This window comes from Leptodactylus fuscus, chromosome 5 (assembly GCF_031893055.1).
Source record: "Leptodactylus fuscus isolate aLepFus1 chromosome 5, aLepFus1.hap2, whole genome shotgun sequence".
NCBI classification, from domain to species: domain Eukaryota; kingdom Metazoa; phylum Chordata; class Amphibia; order Anura; family Leptodactylidae; genus Leptodactylus; species Leptodactylus fuscus.
In genome coordinates this window covers 157,635,365-157,654,322 of record NC_134269.1, presented here as the reverse complement: position 1 = coordinate 157,654,322, position 18,958 = coordinate 157,635,365, and the positions used below count along the sequence as shown (strand labels likewise).

The following is an 18,958-nucleotide window of genomic DNA, read 5'->3' as shown; positions in this document are numbered from 1 at the left end:
TCCTCCGAAATTTTGGGGGAAAAAAGTGCGTCTTATGTGGGTTTGCAGCATGGCCGCGCTACTGCCACCGCTGGTTTTCTTCAGCGGCAGTAGCGCGGCCATGCTGCAAACCCACATTCAGACTATAAGACGCACCCTCATTTTCCTCCGAAATTTTGGGGAAAAAAAGTGCGTCTTATAGTCCGAAAAATACGGTATTTAGTCAGTCACCAATAGTGCAAGTTCCACCACTTAAAAAGATGAGAGGCGTCTGTAATTTACATCATAGGTAGACCTCAACTATGAGAGACAAAATGAGAAAACAAATCCAGAAAATCACATTGTCAGATTTTGTAAGAATTTATTTGCAAATTATGGTGGAAAATAAGTATTTGGTCAGTAACAAAATTTCATCTCAATACTTTGTTCTATATCCTTTGTTGACAATGACAGAGGTCAAACGTTTTCTGTAAGTCTTCACAAGGTTGGCACACACTGTTGTTGGTATGTTGGCCCATTCCTCCATGCCGATCTCCTCTAGAGCAGTGATGTTTTGGGGCTGTCGCTTGGCAACACAGACTTTCAACTCCCTCCAAAGGTTTTCTATAGGGTTGAGATCTGGAGACTGGCTAGGCCACTCCAGGACCTTGAAATGCTTCTAACAAAGCCACTCCTTCGTTGCCCTGGCGGTGTGCTTTGGATCATTGTCATATTGAAAGACCCAGCCACGTTTCATCTTCAATGCCCTTGCTGATGGAAGGAGGTTTGCACTCAAAATCTCACGATACATGGCCCCATTCATTCTTTCATGTACCCGGATCAGTCGTCCTGGCCCCTTTGCAGAGAAACAGCCCCAAAGCATGATGTTTCCACCCCCATGCTTTACAGTAGGTATGGTGTTTGATGGATGCAACTCAGTATTCTTTCTCCTCCAAACACGTAAAGTGGTGTTTCTACCAAACAGTTCCAGTTTGGTTTCATCAGACCATAGGACATTCTCCCAATACTCTTCTGGATCATCCAAATGCTCTCTAGCAAACTTCAGACGGGCCCGGACATGTACTGGCTTAAGCAGTGGGACACGTCTGGCACTGCAGGATCTGAGTCCCTGGCGGCGTAGTGTGTTACTGATGGTAGGCTTTGTTACATTGGTCCCAGCTCTTTGCAGTTCATTCACTAGGTCCCCCCGCGTGGTTCTGGGATTTCTGCTCACCGTTCTTGTGATCATTTTGACCCCACGGGGTGAGATTTTGCATGGAGCCCCAGATCGAGGGAGATTATCAGTGGTCTTGTATGTCTTCCATTTTCTAATTATTGCTCCCACAGTTGATTTCTTCAATCCAAGCTGGTTGCCTATTGCAGATTCAGTCTTCCCAGCCTGGTGCAGGGCTACAATTTTGTTTCTGGTGTCCTTTGACAGTTCTTTGGTTCTTTTCTTCACCATAGTGGAATTTGGAGTCTGACTGTTTGAGGGTGTGCACAGGTGTCTTTTTATAGTGATAAGTTTAAACAGGTGCCAATACTACAGGTAATGAGTGGAGGAAAGGGGAGACTCTTAAAGAAGAAGTTACAGGTCTGTGAGAGCCAGAAATCTGGATTGTTTGTAGGTGACCAAATACTTATTTTCCACCATAATTTGCAAATAAATTCTTACAAAATCAGACAATGTGATTTTCTGGATTTGTTTTCTCATTTTGTCTCTCATAGTTGAGGTCTACCTATGATGTAAATTACAGACGCCTCTCATCCTTGTAAGTGGTGGAACTTGCACTATTAGAGACTGACTAAATACTTTTTTTGCCCCAGTGTGTGTGTGTGTGTGTGTGTGTGTACATGTGTGTGTGTATATATATATATATATATATATATATATATATATATATATATATATATATATATATATATATATATAGTTGTACCAAAGTTTAACTGGACCTTAAACTTGATTGAAGAAACAAGAGTGCTGTACTTCAGGCATCTCCAGCGGCCCCATAAAAACCAGTGTGGTGACAGCATATCTGTCCTCCCACAGCTCCATCCAGACTGGGATGCAAGACACTCCACAGAGTGTCAGAAACGCCCTTCTGACTGTAAAGAACTACGGTACCGGCACCGATAGCTCTTCACCCGGGGAACAAATCGGGAAAGCAGGCGGTGTGCTGAATTCAGCACACTGTCAGTTTTCCAGCGGTATATAACACCGCATGTCCCCGAATCCATGAAAGGTCCTCTTTAAGGCTTAGTTCACACATGAATAGGGGGTGGCGTAATTTGGTCCAGAAAAAAAAAACCACTTCAGGAATTAGGAAGCGGTTTTTGGTAAAAACCGCCTCAAAAAACATCAGGCGGTTTTTCCCTCCCACACAGTGAATGGACCTTAAAAAACCGCCTCACTGTTTTTGGCAAAAACCGTGATGCGGTTTCCACCTCCCATTCACTTGTATTGACTTCCTGAAGGCAGAATCCGCCTCAAGAAAGGTCATGTCGCTTCTTTTTTACGCTAGTGGCAAAAAAAACCCCACTAACGGAAAAACTAACGATAGCGGTCTACATAGACCACTATTGTGTGAAGGAGGATTCCGCCCCACTGGCCCCGTGTGAACAAGCCCTTATCAGTTGGATTTTCCTCTAGCCTACACCATTTCTGAGCAATCAGTGTGGTCAGTTTTGGTGCCCAATACACGACTTCGGATCTTTACTTTGAAGAGGGCAGTTATAATACAGAGGAGACAAGAGGGAGAGTGCCTGAGCTCTGACACCATCCAACCAGAGAATGTCAGAGCTGAGAATCACCAATGATGAATCTTGTCTGTTCCGGCCTATAACTGCTCACTTTACAATAAAAGATCTTAAATAGCATATCAGGCACCAAAACTAACATCACAGCAATGATGGAGGCCAGGGAAAAATTCCAACTGTGCCAGAAACAGTGGAGAGGCACCTATTAGAGATGAGCGAGTAGTATTCGATTGAATACCTCTCCTGCATAGTTATTGGTATAATCGGACGCACACCACGTGGTAAACGCATTAAAAATTTGATGCCCCTCCCACCTTCTCTGGCGCTTATTTACACCAACAACTATGCAGGGGAAGTATTCGATCAAATACTACTTACTCATCTCTAGCAACTATTAAAGAATTTGAGTCTGTGGAGGTGGTGAAACATCCTCTTTATGTTAAACTCTGCTACGTATATACACACAATATTTTTATCACACACATATATATATTAAATTACATACGAGAAACACACACACACAAAAAAAAAAATTCATACATTTCCCATATTCCTACTGCTCAAGGAAATGGCATGCACATTGATTAACTTGTATGTGACATAATTAATTAACAAAAGCATTACCTAATCTGCTTCCATTCCTGGGCATTGCCATGAAGGAGCCGAGACTTCCACCTATAACACTGTGAGGTCTTCTTAGTGGTGGCTTCTTGAAGGATCCTGTGTATTGATGGAGGAAGGAGTGCATACTATGAGACGTTGGAGGCCTGCCATTCTTCACAATAGGTTCTAGTAATCCAAAAGGCAACACAGATCCAATCCATCAGAAAAGAAAAGATTGTAGAATAGGAAGAAACCCAAGGAAAAAATGGAGGAAGAAAAAGAATAGATTACTGTCCACACCACATATAATCATTAATAGATAAACATTGGTGAAGTGATTGAAGCCCCAATTAGAATCCCATTATGTGTTAGTCACAGTAGAAAATGTCATTTTTTTTTTTAGCTAGTCCCAACACCAACATTCAGAGAAGGCAATGTTACTTGTGACATATATATACAGTGCACATATTACATATTCTGTGAAATAGAAGAGAATAATTCATAAGCAATCAGTAAGTGAATATACCTATAACCAATACATCTACAGCCTGTAGTTAAATAGCCTGTGACCCAGGTCTCATACTTGTGGCCAAGACGGACATGCTGTCTGCTTATAACCACAAATACATGTGGAAGAACACGTCTTTTCCAGCCACAAGTTACAGTAGATATTCTAGATTGATAAAAATAGGTGCCACCACAGAGATTACCTACCTTTGTGTTGGGTCACAGATTATTTGACAACATACTGGGGAAGAAATGGTTATAGTGACACATCTTCATTGTTCAGATACAATATGCAAGAATCAGTGCAATAAAAATGCTAGTTAAATATGGGCTTAGGGAATGAGCTGCATTTTCCAAATGGTGTCACAGCACTTTCACTACTCAAAACTACAAAAAAAAAAAAAAAAAAAAAAATCCTTGAGATTATGGGAATAGGTCTAATCCCACTAAGAACTAACCACAGTTAACAAATTTCAGTACGGGTTCTGCCACACCTTGTACCCTGCGGCCCTGTAGCCACACTCCAGGAAGGGACACTACTTCATTCCTTGATTACTGGCTACACTGTCATGTTTCAAGATTTCTGCATGCAGTCAGTAAAAAAAAAAGTTTTCCGGTTTATAAATCAGTAGCAAAAAAACGTAATAAAAACTCCTCAACCTGTATCAAGACTAGGGAATCCTTAATAAACTAAATGTATGAGCATAACAGATCTTTATCCTGACCAAAGCAGTCATAATATTCCACATTATCAGGGTTATATCATGGATGCACAACCAGGGCATATACAATGTCACATAACTATTATGCCTTATACAATACAAACACAAGGGACTCTAGTATTGTGCCCATATTATCCCTGCATAAAACCAAAGAACCCCTTCTTGTACCCTACAAGAGAGTCTAGAGCATAAAACAGAGACAAGTTTCTATCAACACCACTACAAAAATATAATGGACTAGCAACAGAAATAGACTGAAATTCTCTAGTGTAGACATTCATCGTGTTTGCATGTGAAAATTAGCACCTAACCAATTGTGATGGGTCTATTATTAGGTCAGTGAAATGTGTATTTACTCTGCCTGTATACAGATGAACAAATGGCGGGTGCAATACATAATATTGATAGAGCTGGATTCCTGCATAGGTCAGAAGAGGAATGAGTTGTAGGCAAAGGCCACTCTTTACAGTCGGAGACCTTAAGCTGGCACTAACTATTCAGGCAACTTTGTCTCATTTAATAGACCATAGATTCCAGATCAAAATGTAAAGCACTTTATTGAAAAAAATGGTATTGTTTTCTGCATGGAAAAACAATATACTCAGTGCCCCCTTTTAAACCAATTTGCTGTTCACTCCGTGTCATTAGGCAAGTTCCGTCCTTCAAAATCAAGACAAGTTCACAGTGAAGTGAAGGGGTGAGGAGGAGGGCTCTCTATAGTCAGTGAATGGAGAGATATGGGGTGGCCTTTCCTCACTGCCTATACACGTCCGCACTGGGAGGATTCTGCAACATCTCAGAGCACACTATTTAAGAAAATTCTACTATGTACATGAATCTACTTCTGGTTGTGCTCATAGAGGGCTCTCATTACCGAGTCATGCCATGTAGTTGCAGACCAATGTCCCTGGATCTCCTATAAAATGGTCACTTGGGCTTTTCTCATTTACAGTCACTCCTGGCAGAGTTACATGTAAAGAAGCCACTAGTAGTAGTAGTGGTGACTGTATTGTATACACCCACAGCCTAAGGGAGAAGAGAACATGTGCTGCAGCTATAATGAGGCTATAAGCAGCAGATAAGTTGATAGGACAAAATGTTCTAAGAGTTAAACTAGAGGTCAGATTGCCCAGCAAGACACTGCAGATATTTCAACGTTTAATGAAAACTCAGGTACCCTTTAAATATGCCCTAAAATGAACCACGCAATCAATTGGCCTTATGGATAAAAGAACCCTTCAATGAACAACTTTTTCAATGGCAGCAAATATGCAGTGAATCAGCTACTGACTAACATCTTCATAGTAAGGGAAAACCAGATTCTTGAACGTCAGCTTAACAATAATAGCCACTCAGCTGCTTTGAGATCCATGTCAATGCCACTTATAGAAAAAGTACCCAAAGGAATACTGAGCTAGTGAGTCTAAAAGGCATGCTCTGACCTTGAGCAGAAGAAAATATATCAAAGCTTGTATTATTGGAGGCAAGAAAAGCATTAAGGCCAGGTTCACATCTGCGTTTGGTATACCGTTCGGGGAGTCTGCTTGGAGATCCCCCCCCCCCCCCCCTCCGATTGGAAAACTAATCCGCAAAAAAAAAAACAGTTACCTTAGACTATATAGACCATTTTTATGCGTAAAGGGGAATGGAAGCCCCGAACTGAGTATAAGAGGCCTACATTCATCTACATGTCCCAATACAGTAAACTGGTCCACAGACAAATAACTATATAGAAATATAATAGCTTAAACAATAACAGTTAAGTTTGTTTTATTCTGAAAAAGGATTAAGAGAGGTTGTCTAGGATGATTAAAAAAAAAAATAAAAAAAAAAAAAAAAAAAAAAAAAGTATCTTCCTGCAGAAATAGCGCCATTCTTGTCCATAGGATATGCCTGAAGTGAATGGGCTCCAACACCAGATACAGCCAAAGAAAATGCACCTGCTAAGTCCATGAGATCCATGCTCTTCAATGGAGGTGTGCTGCAATTCCAGACACTTCCTATGGATAAGCGTGGCAGTATTTCTGGGAGAAAATAGACATTCCGGTACAACTCCTATAAATTATACTACTCCTTAGTAAACATGCATGGGACTATTTAATAGATGTGAGGAATACATGCAAACATCTTGCAGGAAAATGTGAACAATTTGTTTGTTTTGGCATCTTCCAAAACGTAATGTAATAAACAAGGCCAACATTTGTTATATAAAACAATTTACAATATTAGAAAGTGGTTTGAGAATGTCTGAAACAATTTTCTGATCTTCTCATATGAGGGCTGCTAGAAGACTCAGGCGAGAGATAAGTGGGAACACAGGCTCCTGGCAGCTGCTCATCTCACGCTGCGTGTACAAGATGGATAGGGGCTGATAACTGCTTTGCCCACTGGGTACTTTAAGTCTGTGATAAATGTTATCATTCTCTTTCTCCTTTCAAGTTATGCAGTTAATATTAAAAGGGTTTTCCCATCTTAGAGCTGTATGGCATATCCACAACACCCGCACCTATCTATCTAAAAGCATAGAGGGGGTCTCACTCATCCTGCCTGGTGAACCGCTGAAACAAATACTGTTCCTCAGCTCAAAACCCCCCCAAAAGCAACAGACTGCCATAAAACTTTATCTGCTAAAAAGCAGGCCAGAAATTATCCAAAAAAAATGGATGATGCTAGTAAACATATGTGGTTTGCTGCATTGAAATCAATGGGAGAAATGAAAACTAAGACATGAGATATACAGTCCTATGAAAAAGTTTGGGCACCCCTATTAATCTTAATCATTTTTAGTTCTAAATATTTTGGTGTTTGCAGCAGCCATTTCAGTTTGATATATCTAATAACTGATGGACACAGTAATATTTCAGGATTGAAATGAGGTTTATTGTACTAACAGAAAATGTGCAATATGCATTAAACCAAAATTTGACCGGTGCAAAAATATGGGCACCTCAACAGAAAAGTGACATTAATATTTAGTAGATCCTCCTTTTGCAAAGATAACAGCCTCTAGTTGCTTCCTGTAGCTTTTAATCAGTTCCTGGATCCTGGATGAAGGTATTTTGGACCATTTCTTTCTACAAAACAATTCAAGTTCAGTTAAGTTTGATGGTCGCCGAACATGGACAGCCCGCTCTCAAATGATCTGAAAACAAAGATTGTTCAACATAGTTGTTCAGGGGGAAGGATACAAAACGTTGTCTCAGAGATTTAACCTGTCAGTTTCCACTGTGAGGAACATAGTAAGGAAATGGAAGACCACAGGGACAGTTCTTGTTAAGCCCAGAAGTGGCAGGCCAAGAAAAATATCAGAAAGGCAGAGAAGAAGAATGGTGAGAACAGTCAAGGACAATCCACAGACTACCTCCAAAGAGCTGCAGCATCATCTTGCTTCAGATGGTGTCACTGTGCATCGGTAACAATACAGCGCACTTTGCACAAGGAGAAGCTGTCAGGGAGAGTGATGAGAAAGAAGCCGTTTCTGCACGTACGCCACAAATAGAGTTGCCTGAGGTATGCAAAAGCACATTTGGAGAAGCCAACTTCATTTTGGAAACAAAGATTGAGTTGTTTGGTCATACAAAAAGGCGTTATGTATGGCGTCCAAAAAGAAACAGCATTCCAAGAAAAACACTTGCTACCCACTGTAAAATTTGGTGGAGGTTCCATCATGCTTTGGGGCTGTGTAGCCAATGCCGGCACCGGGAATCTTGGTAAAGTTGAGGGTCGCATGGATTCCACTCAGTATCAGCGGATTCTTGAGAATAATGTTCAAGAATCAGTGACGAAGTTGAAGTTACGCCGGGGATGGATATTTCAGCAAGACAATGATCCAAAACACTGCTCCAAATCAACTCAGGCATTCATGCAGAGGAACAATGACAATGTTCTGGAATGGCCATCCCAGTCCCCAGACCTGAATATCATTGAACATCTGTGGGATGATTTGAAGCGGGCTGTCCATGCTCGGCGACCATCAAACTGAACTGAACGCGAATTGTTTGTCCAAAATACCTTTATCCAGGATCCAGGAACTGATTAAAAGCTACAGGAAGCGACTAGAGGCTGTTATCTTTGCAAAAGGAGGATCTACTAAATATTAATGTCACTTTTCTGTTGAGGTGCCCATACTTTTGCACCGGTCAAATTTTGGTTTAATGCATATTGCACATTTTCTGTTAGTACAATAAACCTCATTTCAATCCTGAAATATTACTGTGTCCATCAGTTATTAGATATATCAAACTGAAATGGCTGTAGCAAATACCAAAATATTTAGAACTAAAAATGATTAAGATTAATAGGGGTGCCCAAACTTTTTCATAGGACTGTATAAAATGTCTGACATGTCATCGTATGTGACAGCAGACAGGAGGAAAGAAACTTTACAAGCACTGCAGGCTAATGTATTAACAGGATATTTGTGTTAGGCCACTCTGGTTTTTTAATTCTTTCACAGTAAACCACAGACCGAGTTATTAAGAACCCCTATAAACAAAGATGTGCTGTTACCTTAAAAAGTTTGATTTCCTAAGGAGTGCGGGACAAGTTACCATTCTTCTAGTCTAAAAAGTCTTAAAGGAGTTGTCCCATCTCAAGGATCCAATCTATACTGGTAGCTTATGTAAATTGAACCCATTTCCTAAATATATTGCTTTAGAAATTCTGCTTTGTTTGCCTGCTATGTGAATTTATTCCCCCCATTGTTTACACAGCGTTGCTATAACCATGGACCTATAGGACAAGAGACATCACTCACTCACTGCTGTTGCCGGCAGGACAACCCATTCAGATAATTGCAGTTATCTGATAAATCTGAGTCTGTTATCTCTCTATGTAAACACACAGATAACACTTAGAACACTTCTGCAGTTCAGATACAGAACAAACTATGTCCCGTTCAGCAGGAAGGAGGAGGAGGGAGAGGAATACAGGAAGTGAGAAGCAGACACTGCATATAGCCTGGCTGAAAGGCTGACATGGGGGAACTCCATATTTGAGCCACTAGACTACTGTCTGATATGAGGTCAACAAAGTAAAGAAAGATCTTAATTCCATTGATGCACAATTCACTGGATGACTTGCTGTATTTTTCAAGAAATCGCCCTTCATCAGTGGCAGCCAAAAGGTGTAGCCGACACTATGTTGTGCTCATGCAGTATTGTCCTTGATAGTCATCAGCCTCTGCTCCTCCCATCCTCTGATATGTAGGTTACAGGGAGAAAGCTGTCAATCTGCAAAGACTGGGTAGGGGGAGCAGCAGCAGATGAACATCAAAAATACACTGTAAGTGCACAATGCTGCATTGTTGCTTACAAAGGCAAACTATAAGAAAATGACAGCAAACCATCCAGTAAGTAATATAATAATGTATCCAAGGTCTCAGATGGAGCACCGTAAAAGGTCTGAGAATTTTCTTCATTACTCTACAGTAGTACAGTTGGCAGATGTCTCATCCAAGTGATGGGTTAGGAAACATTAAAATATTTATCTCTGTAGGAATTATGTGATCAGGTAGCAGGTTGTCACCACTGGGATTCCTGGTGACCTGCACCACTTGTGATAAATCTGTCTGCATCTATAGCATAGTAATAAACCGCTCAATGCGGTGACTGAGTGACAGCCTTTAGTCATGCTAACAGGTCTAGTACCCAAATGTGCCGTCATATGTAGACCGGTTTATCCTCCCTGCATCTCAGCTGGGATTTCACAATCCTCTCTTACATGTAAACAGATCATTCCAAGCATGATCAAAAACCTTGCACATCTCCAGAGGGCCGCTCACACAGATATGACATTGCCATTGACTGTCATTCAACCGTGTTCATTAAAATAATAAAAGTTGGCTCAAGTACAACATTCCTTTGATATGCTCTCATTTGTGCGATGGCAAGCGAGCCAGCAGACTCATTCTGTCACTCTCAATCTCGGCACTGGAAATAGTTCAGTAATTAAAAGGAGAAAAAGATTCATTTTCCTGCAGAAAAACTCGTTTACAAATAAAAACCTAAAAAATATAAAAAGATAGATGAAAACTTTATCAAAGCTACAAACAAACAAACAAAACTTTTTATTATTCAGAAGTAGGCTTATCCTCCACAACAGCTGGACACTTTAATAATTAATTGGGGGTCAGTCCAAGATCTGCGTGTCATTGGATGTGTATGGGGGTGTCCTGACTTTCTCTCAATGGCAAATACCAAGCTGTTAATCAGGAGAGACAGGTTGCCACCAGAGGCATATTCATATGAGCCCATGTACCCAGCATATATTAAAAAGGTGTCCTTTTGGTATATTAAGATTCCCCCCTCCCCCCGACTGTGTATGCAAGTATAGTTTGCTGCACTTTCCTATACAGAGAGACACAGTAAAATAGAACACAGTATATTTCGTATATCTCATGAGGATTTTTTTTTTGCAATGGGATTCAATGGCCGGCATGTCTCACTGTTTGCAGCACGGTGTATACCCACGAGGCTTCCATCAGAGATATATGTAGCAGAACCCTGATAGGGAAGAACAGCGAATGAATTAAAATGACCCGTATATAGCAGTGTTTTTAGATTTGCCCACTTTACATCATGCTGACAATACTGTAAGAGCAGGCTGTTAAAACCATGCAGAAAATGCTCCAAGCTATGCCAATCTGCAGACAGCTATCCTTAGCCAACAGAATAATAATTGTTCCATTTACAGATGGCACCGACATCTCCAGTGTCACAAGATACAAAGAAGTCTCCTGACAACAGTATCCTTAACATTAAACAAACAAAACTGCCACTCAATAAGTATAGCCCAGGCTGAGCTCCCAAACTATGCGTCTCCAGTCTTAGGCTAGACTTATGTGAAGGTTAAAGACCCTCAAATTTTTAAAAGGAAAATATAACCCACTTTTACTGTGAGAATTTTTAAAAGGTAGCAACAGTAGCAAAAAAAAAAAAAAAAGGTTTAGCAATCTGACAGTCAGGAGATGAAAATCTCCATCTGCCATAAAAGCTCTGTTACAAAGCGTGTGCCATTTTCACCAATTTTACTTAAAGGGGTATTCCGGTAATAACAGGTGATCCCATCCATTGTAAAGTCAGTGGGGGTCTGACCATTTAGACCCCAGCCAGCAGAAAATGGGGTCCTGTACCCTCTGATGGTAGCAATGATCAAGCATGTACACTATGGGATAGTTCGCGGCTACCTCTGGTAACACTGCAAACTTCAAATGGAGAGGTAGAGTGAATGCCTGACTTCCACTGCATTCACATGGGGTACACAGGACCCACATTCTTGGGATAGTCGGTTATCCTGAAGGTCAGGTGACAATGGATAAGGGGGAACCTGTTAATACTGGAATTACTTTTTGGAACAGGGAATAACTGGTTATTGCGAGAATCTCTCTCTAATAAACCTGGCCTAAACTATTCGTAATACAATGCCCTAACAATTGCCATTTTCTACATTTGGCAAAAAAAAAATGAGAAAAGTCACTAAAACATTTAATCTTTTCACGTGCAACATTTGAGTAAATGTGGGCTATACTCAACAGGAACAATGACGCCTAACAATTACAGTATTATTTCCGTCCCTGCACTATAAATGGATACACTATGGGGAAAAAAAGATGCATAACTTGCAATCCGTCATCCCCTAATGTAGTAAGGAAAAATGGAAGGTGGATTTATTGCATACATTTTCCAGACAATGCAAAGTCCATCTATTGTTACAAGCAAAAGGCATTAAACTTAAAGTGATGTCCACTGTCAAAATTCAGTTTAAGGAAAAAAGAAAAAAAAACCCTGACGAAGGATGAAGACTAAATAACTTCTAAACTAAAAATTGGGCAGTAACTCAGTCTACAAGACATTCAAGTCAGTACAGTTATGATGTGTGAAATCTAGACAAGGGCAAAAATAAAACTACCACTTACCTACAAACTAAAAATCTCTATATGGTGCCAGTCACACTATGGGATTTGAAGCAGATTTTGATACAGATTCCACTTCAAAATCAGCTCCAAATTCCAAACAAAATCGGCCTTCCAGATGCTGAAAAAAAGAAGTGCCCTGCTGGATGGTCCTCCTGACTCAGCCACATAATTGGGGGCACGAGGCTCATGCCAATTAGTCCCAATGTCTATGATATTGATCTACAGGTTACAGAGTGCTGGAATACAGGGATCAAACACCTCTCCATATTCTGTGGTGTGAATGTAGCTTATTGCTGAGGTCACACATTATGGAAAAGATAAACTAAATAAAAAACAAAAAATAAATAAATAAAAAAAAAAAAACAACTTACAAATTCTAAAAGAAAATCACAGCTATTCCATAACATGTAGCCTTTGCCTTACATGGATTTTTGCCATACAACATTCCTCTTACCGTTGTCTTTGCTGCTGTTCTCCTCTATTGTCATTTGCTCCGCCAGTTCAGATAGAGATTCATCTATTGTCTGGCTGCCTCTCAAAGTCAGTGAAAGTCGTCTCTTAAACTTTTTCATGGTTCAGTTAAAAAAATATATATCACAGCACAGGGAAGCCTGCAAAAGAAAGAATGGCAACTATTAGGATTCACCAACTAAAAGGCCATCAACATCAGGTGTACTTAAGTTCTGTGTGCCCCCTTAAAATGCATGTGCAATGTTGACATAAAAGTAATTCCACAATATCCTATCAATTTTTACAAGCCAATAATGCTGCCGGTAGACGCAGTCACTGAAGTCATAACCAAACCTCTAATAAAAAGCAGGTCTAGCCGAATATATCCACACGCACATTAAGAGCAAGGTTTACAGGCAGGAATTAAAAAGGATCCATTTAAGATTTTAATCCTATGACAGAGGATCATAAAAAAAATAAAAATAAATGGTTAAATGTGGTACAACAGTTAGAAGAATGCAGAGCTGGATACACAAAACCAGAATATAATACCTTGACCTTCACTGCCAAGAACACAGCGCCAAGAGTACAACAAAACAAACAGTAACAGCTCATTCTGACCACAGGGAATGTAACCAAGCAGCAAAAAAGCTGCGACCTTTACCCACTTGTCAAAATACAGTGTGTGCTCAGAAAAAGAGAGGCAGCACTGCCTGCACCAGCGTCCGGGCATCAATAATGTAAACCAGCTCCAATGTCCTGAAAATTCCTGTATGCGGGATCTATGGAGGTACAGAGTGGATCCTACAGCTTTACCTTCCGGAACCTGTATACTGGATCTATGGAGGTACAGAGTGGATCCTACAGCTTTACCTTCCGGAACCTGTATACTGGATCTATGGAGGTACAGAGTGGATCCTACAGCTTTACCTTCCGGAACCTGTATACTGGATCTATGGAGGTACAGAGTGGATCCTATAGCTTTACCTTCCGGAACCTGTATACTGGATCTATGGAGGTACAGAGTGGTTTGTACAGCTGAACAATGACTGGCAAGAGTGAATGACATGGTACACATGGAAGACCTCACACTTTCTCTGGCCCCATTTCCAGGTGATGACCTGACAGTACTCCTGAGCAGAAGGAGGCCATGAGCTACAGACCTTAACATTGATACTGTGTTTGGCTGATTTATACCTTTACTCGAGGAAAGACTATGAACATGGTACTGTATATATTTGACCTGACCGTGTGTCCTATAGGTTCTCTCCTTCTTGCCATCCTGCCCCCACTTTTCCTAACCAAAATTTTTTTTCCAACCCACCTTACAATGGCCACTCTGAAAACAATGGAGAAGATTTACGGAGAATAGTATTTTATTCTTCTCTAAAGTAGTTCCTTTTCTTAGGTGTTGCTTAGGAGTAACTGTCAGAATTCTGTATTCGTTCTGAAACTAAAGCGGATCGAATCCTTCAAATATTTGCTGCCAAATCTTGACAATTTAGGGCCATTCTCCAACCTAATGTGATAAGGAAAACATGGCTGCCCCTGAGGTCTTCCAGGAGGTGGGACAATGCCTCATCCATCCTTTTTCCCCCTGGTGATGAGACACCAGATGCTTCTGGAAACCCTCATGCTCTTTCCTCTGCTGAAATAGGAGGCATGCTCAAATGAACATGTATGTTAGCTGGAAGTCATGGGGTACATCATTCATTGAGGCGGTATACATTTTATTTTAACATACTATTTTTTCGGTGCATATCCCCCTTAACATGGTTGTACAAATACACCTGCAAAATGATGAACAGATTATTTTCTCCTCCCGAACTGGCATATATAAGGGAATCTAGTTACTAAAGTCAGCACTTTTTGTACAGAGTGGCATCTTTTCCCCTGCTCTGATCTTCCCCTGTGCGGACTCTTGTGAATACGCTCTATATCCCCTTTGATGTAATGTAAATTTGCTAATTCAGCCTGAGTGGCTCATTGACATACATTAATTCACCAGCATATTCATCCTGCAATGTCACTTATTCACTGTAGACATTATTTTCCCAATTAAGCACTTGAATACATGTATTACATCAGAGAGAATGGCAGATTTACCCATCATTCAGTTTCCAGCATCACTAAGAAAGCAGGTTGTGAAGGTGCATCATACAGCCTGCTGGTTACCCATACGCCACTTTCCAGATACAGCTAATAAAAGCAGAAACCGAGCACAACAGACATCCACAACAGCCATGGAAAACCAACACTTCATTTCTTGATAACCGTCCCTGCACTGCGCGCAGTTTATCTAAGTCGGACAATTCTGTCACATCTGTCAATTAATGTCAATTCTCATCTCGTGTTATGGGCCCTTCTGGATACGGTCTTCAGAAAGCTAGGCATGACAATCCATCCTTAAACGGATGCAGAATACTGCCATGGGTATTTCTAAGCCAAAACCTGGACTGAAACAAAAATAGAGAAAAAATATAGTATACAGATTTGAAGCCCTTCCATTTCCTGACCAACCCGGATATAGCCATCCCTTTAAAAGGAGTCTGTCAGCAGTAAATGCTTTGTAAACGTAACCCCAGTACCTCGCAGTTTTCACCGATATGCCTCTGTTAATGACCAGACTTTCCGGCCTGTATATATGCGGCCTGTATACATCAGTATGGTTATGCAGACTAAGGACATGTTTAATGTGGTAGTTTTCTGCGCACACGCTAATCCTATATGACACATGTAGCCAAGATATGAACCCAGTTAGCGTCGTTCCAGATGCATTATCTAAAGAAAATCTGGCTTTGCAGAGAGCCATCTCCTGTCTCATTATAAGACTGTGCCTTTTTTCCTTCCTTTACTTGTTAAGACTGCTCCAGTATATAGTTCCCCTACTCCAATGTAAGTGCATGAAGTGATGCAGACAACAGAAGCTTGGCTACTACGTGTTCGGTCTTCAATGTCTGTCACAAGAATATTTAAAGGAGGATTTCAGATGTATGCCAGTATTAAAGGTAAAAGGTATACAGTAGTATTAGTTGCTCAAAGGCTCCCATGGTTTAGTAAAACAACAAAAACATTTACATATATACATACATAGATACACACACTTTCTCTAAGCCAAAGGAAACTGGAAAGGTAAAGGTTGGAGATTGCCTTTCAGCCACAGCTTATTCTTATTCACTCGCTGAAAACCCATTCAGTGTTTTCCTTGCAGATCTGGCAGATAAAAATCATTGGCAAGGAGGAGGAATAACGTGACTTGAAACGGAAGAAGTGACTAGAGAACATGCATGCCAAACACTGAGCGGTACAGCAACATATTGGCAATGAGGATTAGGCAAACTACATGCCAATTCATTTGTTTATAGTCAGATGACAATCCTAGCACATGTAAATAGATGTATACCCGGAAGCTGGCTCAATGGATTCACCATGTAAGCAGGTTTATGGAGGTTGAAGTTTACTTCGCTTGTCTTAAAGTGCTGAAGACTGATGTAGATAAAGGTTTTATTATATTATTATGTACAAGGAAAAAAAAGCCAAAACAAACAATTGCGGCTAGTGTTAACAGCTGAAAAACATCCAAGGTGGGCATCAGAAAGACCACTACAATAGTACTAGGTGGGATATCTGCAACCAGACCATGACAGATCTGAACATGCCGGGCAGTCAAAAAACAAAAATAAGTGATGAAGCCAAGTCTCAGAACTAGGTCCATATTATGGTTTCTCCAACAGTAGTGACTATCGTCTTAACCGCTTCACAGCTAGCATATGGACAGATTTCCTAAACAGCGAACCACATTCTGTAGTTTGCCATGTAATATATGTAATAAAGTAAATGTATATATGTACATACAGAATTTTTTTTTTTTTTTTTATTAGTGCAAAAATCTATTTTAGACAAAATATATGCAGTTAAATTATATTTAAAAAATAAAAAAAATAAAAAATCCAAAAGGTCCTTAAAACCTTATGCAAGTGACAAAGGCCTAAACCTGTCGATCTCAGTGAAAAATTATGCAAGAGAAACAGGTGGCTCCTGCTAGCCAAGTGGGAGGAAACTATGGGGATCATCAGGTCTCCAGGTGCCGCCCACTTGGCTAGTAGATCCCAATTTGCATGAACATTAAATGAATTATATCTGTGCAAAGGCTGAATGAATTTGGATAATCAAAAGATCAAAATGCTCAGGGCGACAGCGCTCATCACATGATGGAAGTCATTGGGCTTTTAAGAGCTGCTGATATGTCCTCTTTAAGAACTCTTGGCTGCAGCTTTTCAAACCTGTCTCTCCTATATCTTCCACTAAAATAGAATAAGGATCCATTGACACAGAGGAAAATGGTGAGGAATTTGGTGTGGAAATTCAGCGCTGAAAAAAAAGCCTTCCATTGACTTCAATGCAGAAAAAAGGAACCCACTGAAGTCAATAGGAGGCTTTTTTTTCCAGCGCAGTAAATTTGGCACCAAAAACAGCGCCTTTTGCCCCGTGTGAAAGGGTCCTAAAGGGTAATTTTCCACTACATAATCAGAAGACATTATAGAGTAAAAGGAAACATTGCCTTTCTTTTATAGCGCCAAGGGCAAATCTTTATATAGTTTGTCAACAGTTGGATCTGCAGCATTAAGGGAAGCCTAAGGGAGAAGAAATAATGAGGAAATTCATTAAAGTGGAAGCTTTAATATTTGGGATTTGATAGTTTGAAGATTTTTTTCCCCAAAGCAAAAGTGAATCAAAAAGTCCTTATTAGATAATAGATAATCAGAAAAAGATTAGACACAATACTAGAGTAGAAACTTATCACGGAGTAGTCTAGTCAGATATAAAACTATTACAAGTTCAGGTCCGTAGCCCTGTCCATAAAGAGAAATATTATTGTCACTAGAGTAAGGTTAGCTAGTTCAGATTGGTTCATAAATCCTATAAAGCAAGTAACCCGGAATGGTGGACCTGAATGACAGAGAGCGCAAGGTAAGTGTGAACCTAGCCTTAAGACATGTACAATAAGAATTTCATTAATGGAACACAAAGTGTAGCAATAGGAGGAAATTTCCAACAACTTTGGCTCCTGAGATAACCTATATTCCACCAAGGAGCAGGCACAGTCTGTTCTCCATGTTGTCCAGTGCGTCACAAGGTGAAAATTTTACCTTCATACTGGAATAGAATCGGTGTGAAAGGTTCACGAGAGAGTACAAAACAAGTTTTTACTAGACACCACCTAAAGAAAATATTTACAGCTTAATAAACAGATACTTTATAAAAAAAAACAAACAGAAAAAAAAAAAAAAAAAAAACGACCATAAAGCAAGCGGGACACTGAGCCGCAGTGCAATGTGGGTAGGCAGCACTTGTGTTATTGCCATCATTACAGTGAAGGCCCATTTCTGGCTCTGTTTACTGTGCGTTGTTGAGGCTAGACCATTACACACATTCTTGCTGTGTAGATTTTCCACATCTCGAAGGACAGCCGTGTAATAGAGCAGGGTGAATGAACCGTAGGGCTGCACTGCTGCTCAGATACAGCTACTATTCTGTATACCAGCAACGTATGCTTTATTATCACACCATAATGCAGCATGGGCAGTGACTGACAGGCACATACATGAGCTTTAGTGTACGTGCTCATTAGGCAATTCATTCTTATGTAAGAATAGCAGCCTCGGCTGAACAGCTCCTGTTGTATCTCCTTCAGAAAGGAATCTAGTTATGAGAAATAGACAAGCTCACTTTTTATGGGACCAGGCTAAAATTACTTCACACGGCCACTATGAAACTAAGAGTGATAGAAATAGCCAAGGGGGTCACAGCGCTAGAAGGAGTGCCATGGCCGCTTCATACAGATGATCAGTGAGGACCTGACTGCCACAGATTTATGAGGATAAATAGGTCATTTAAAAAACAAAAAACAAAAAAAACAAAAAACAAACACAACACCCCCCCCCCCAACTTCCTCAAAATATATTTGTATTCCCTAGGAATAACCACTTAAAAAGTTGCTGGGGTAACAAGTAGCCAGTGCACTAGAGAGTGCTGTGATCTG

General features: G+C 40.3%; 1 protein-coding gene across 1 annotated transcript in view; it reads right to left on the bottom strand.

Moving 5' to 3' along the window:
• The window catches only part of CDK17 (cyclin dependent kinase 17), a 110,559-nt gene that overhangs the window by 42,991 nt on the left and 48,610 nt on the right, over window positions 1–18,958 (bottom strand). Inside the window, exons 2-3 of the mRNA XM_075274560.1 lie at window positions 12,920–13,076; window positions 3,343–3,507 (exon numbers count right to left, since the gene is read on the bottom strand). Of these exons, the coding sequence (XP_075130661.1) occupies window positions 3,343–3,507; window positions 12,920–13,037 (283 nt within the window). The 5' untranslated portion in view covers window positions 13,038–13,076. The remainder of the gene's footprint in view (window positions 1–3,342; window positions 3,508–12,919; window positions 13,077–18,958) is intronic.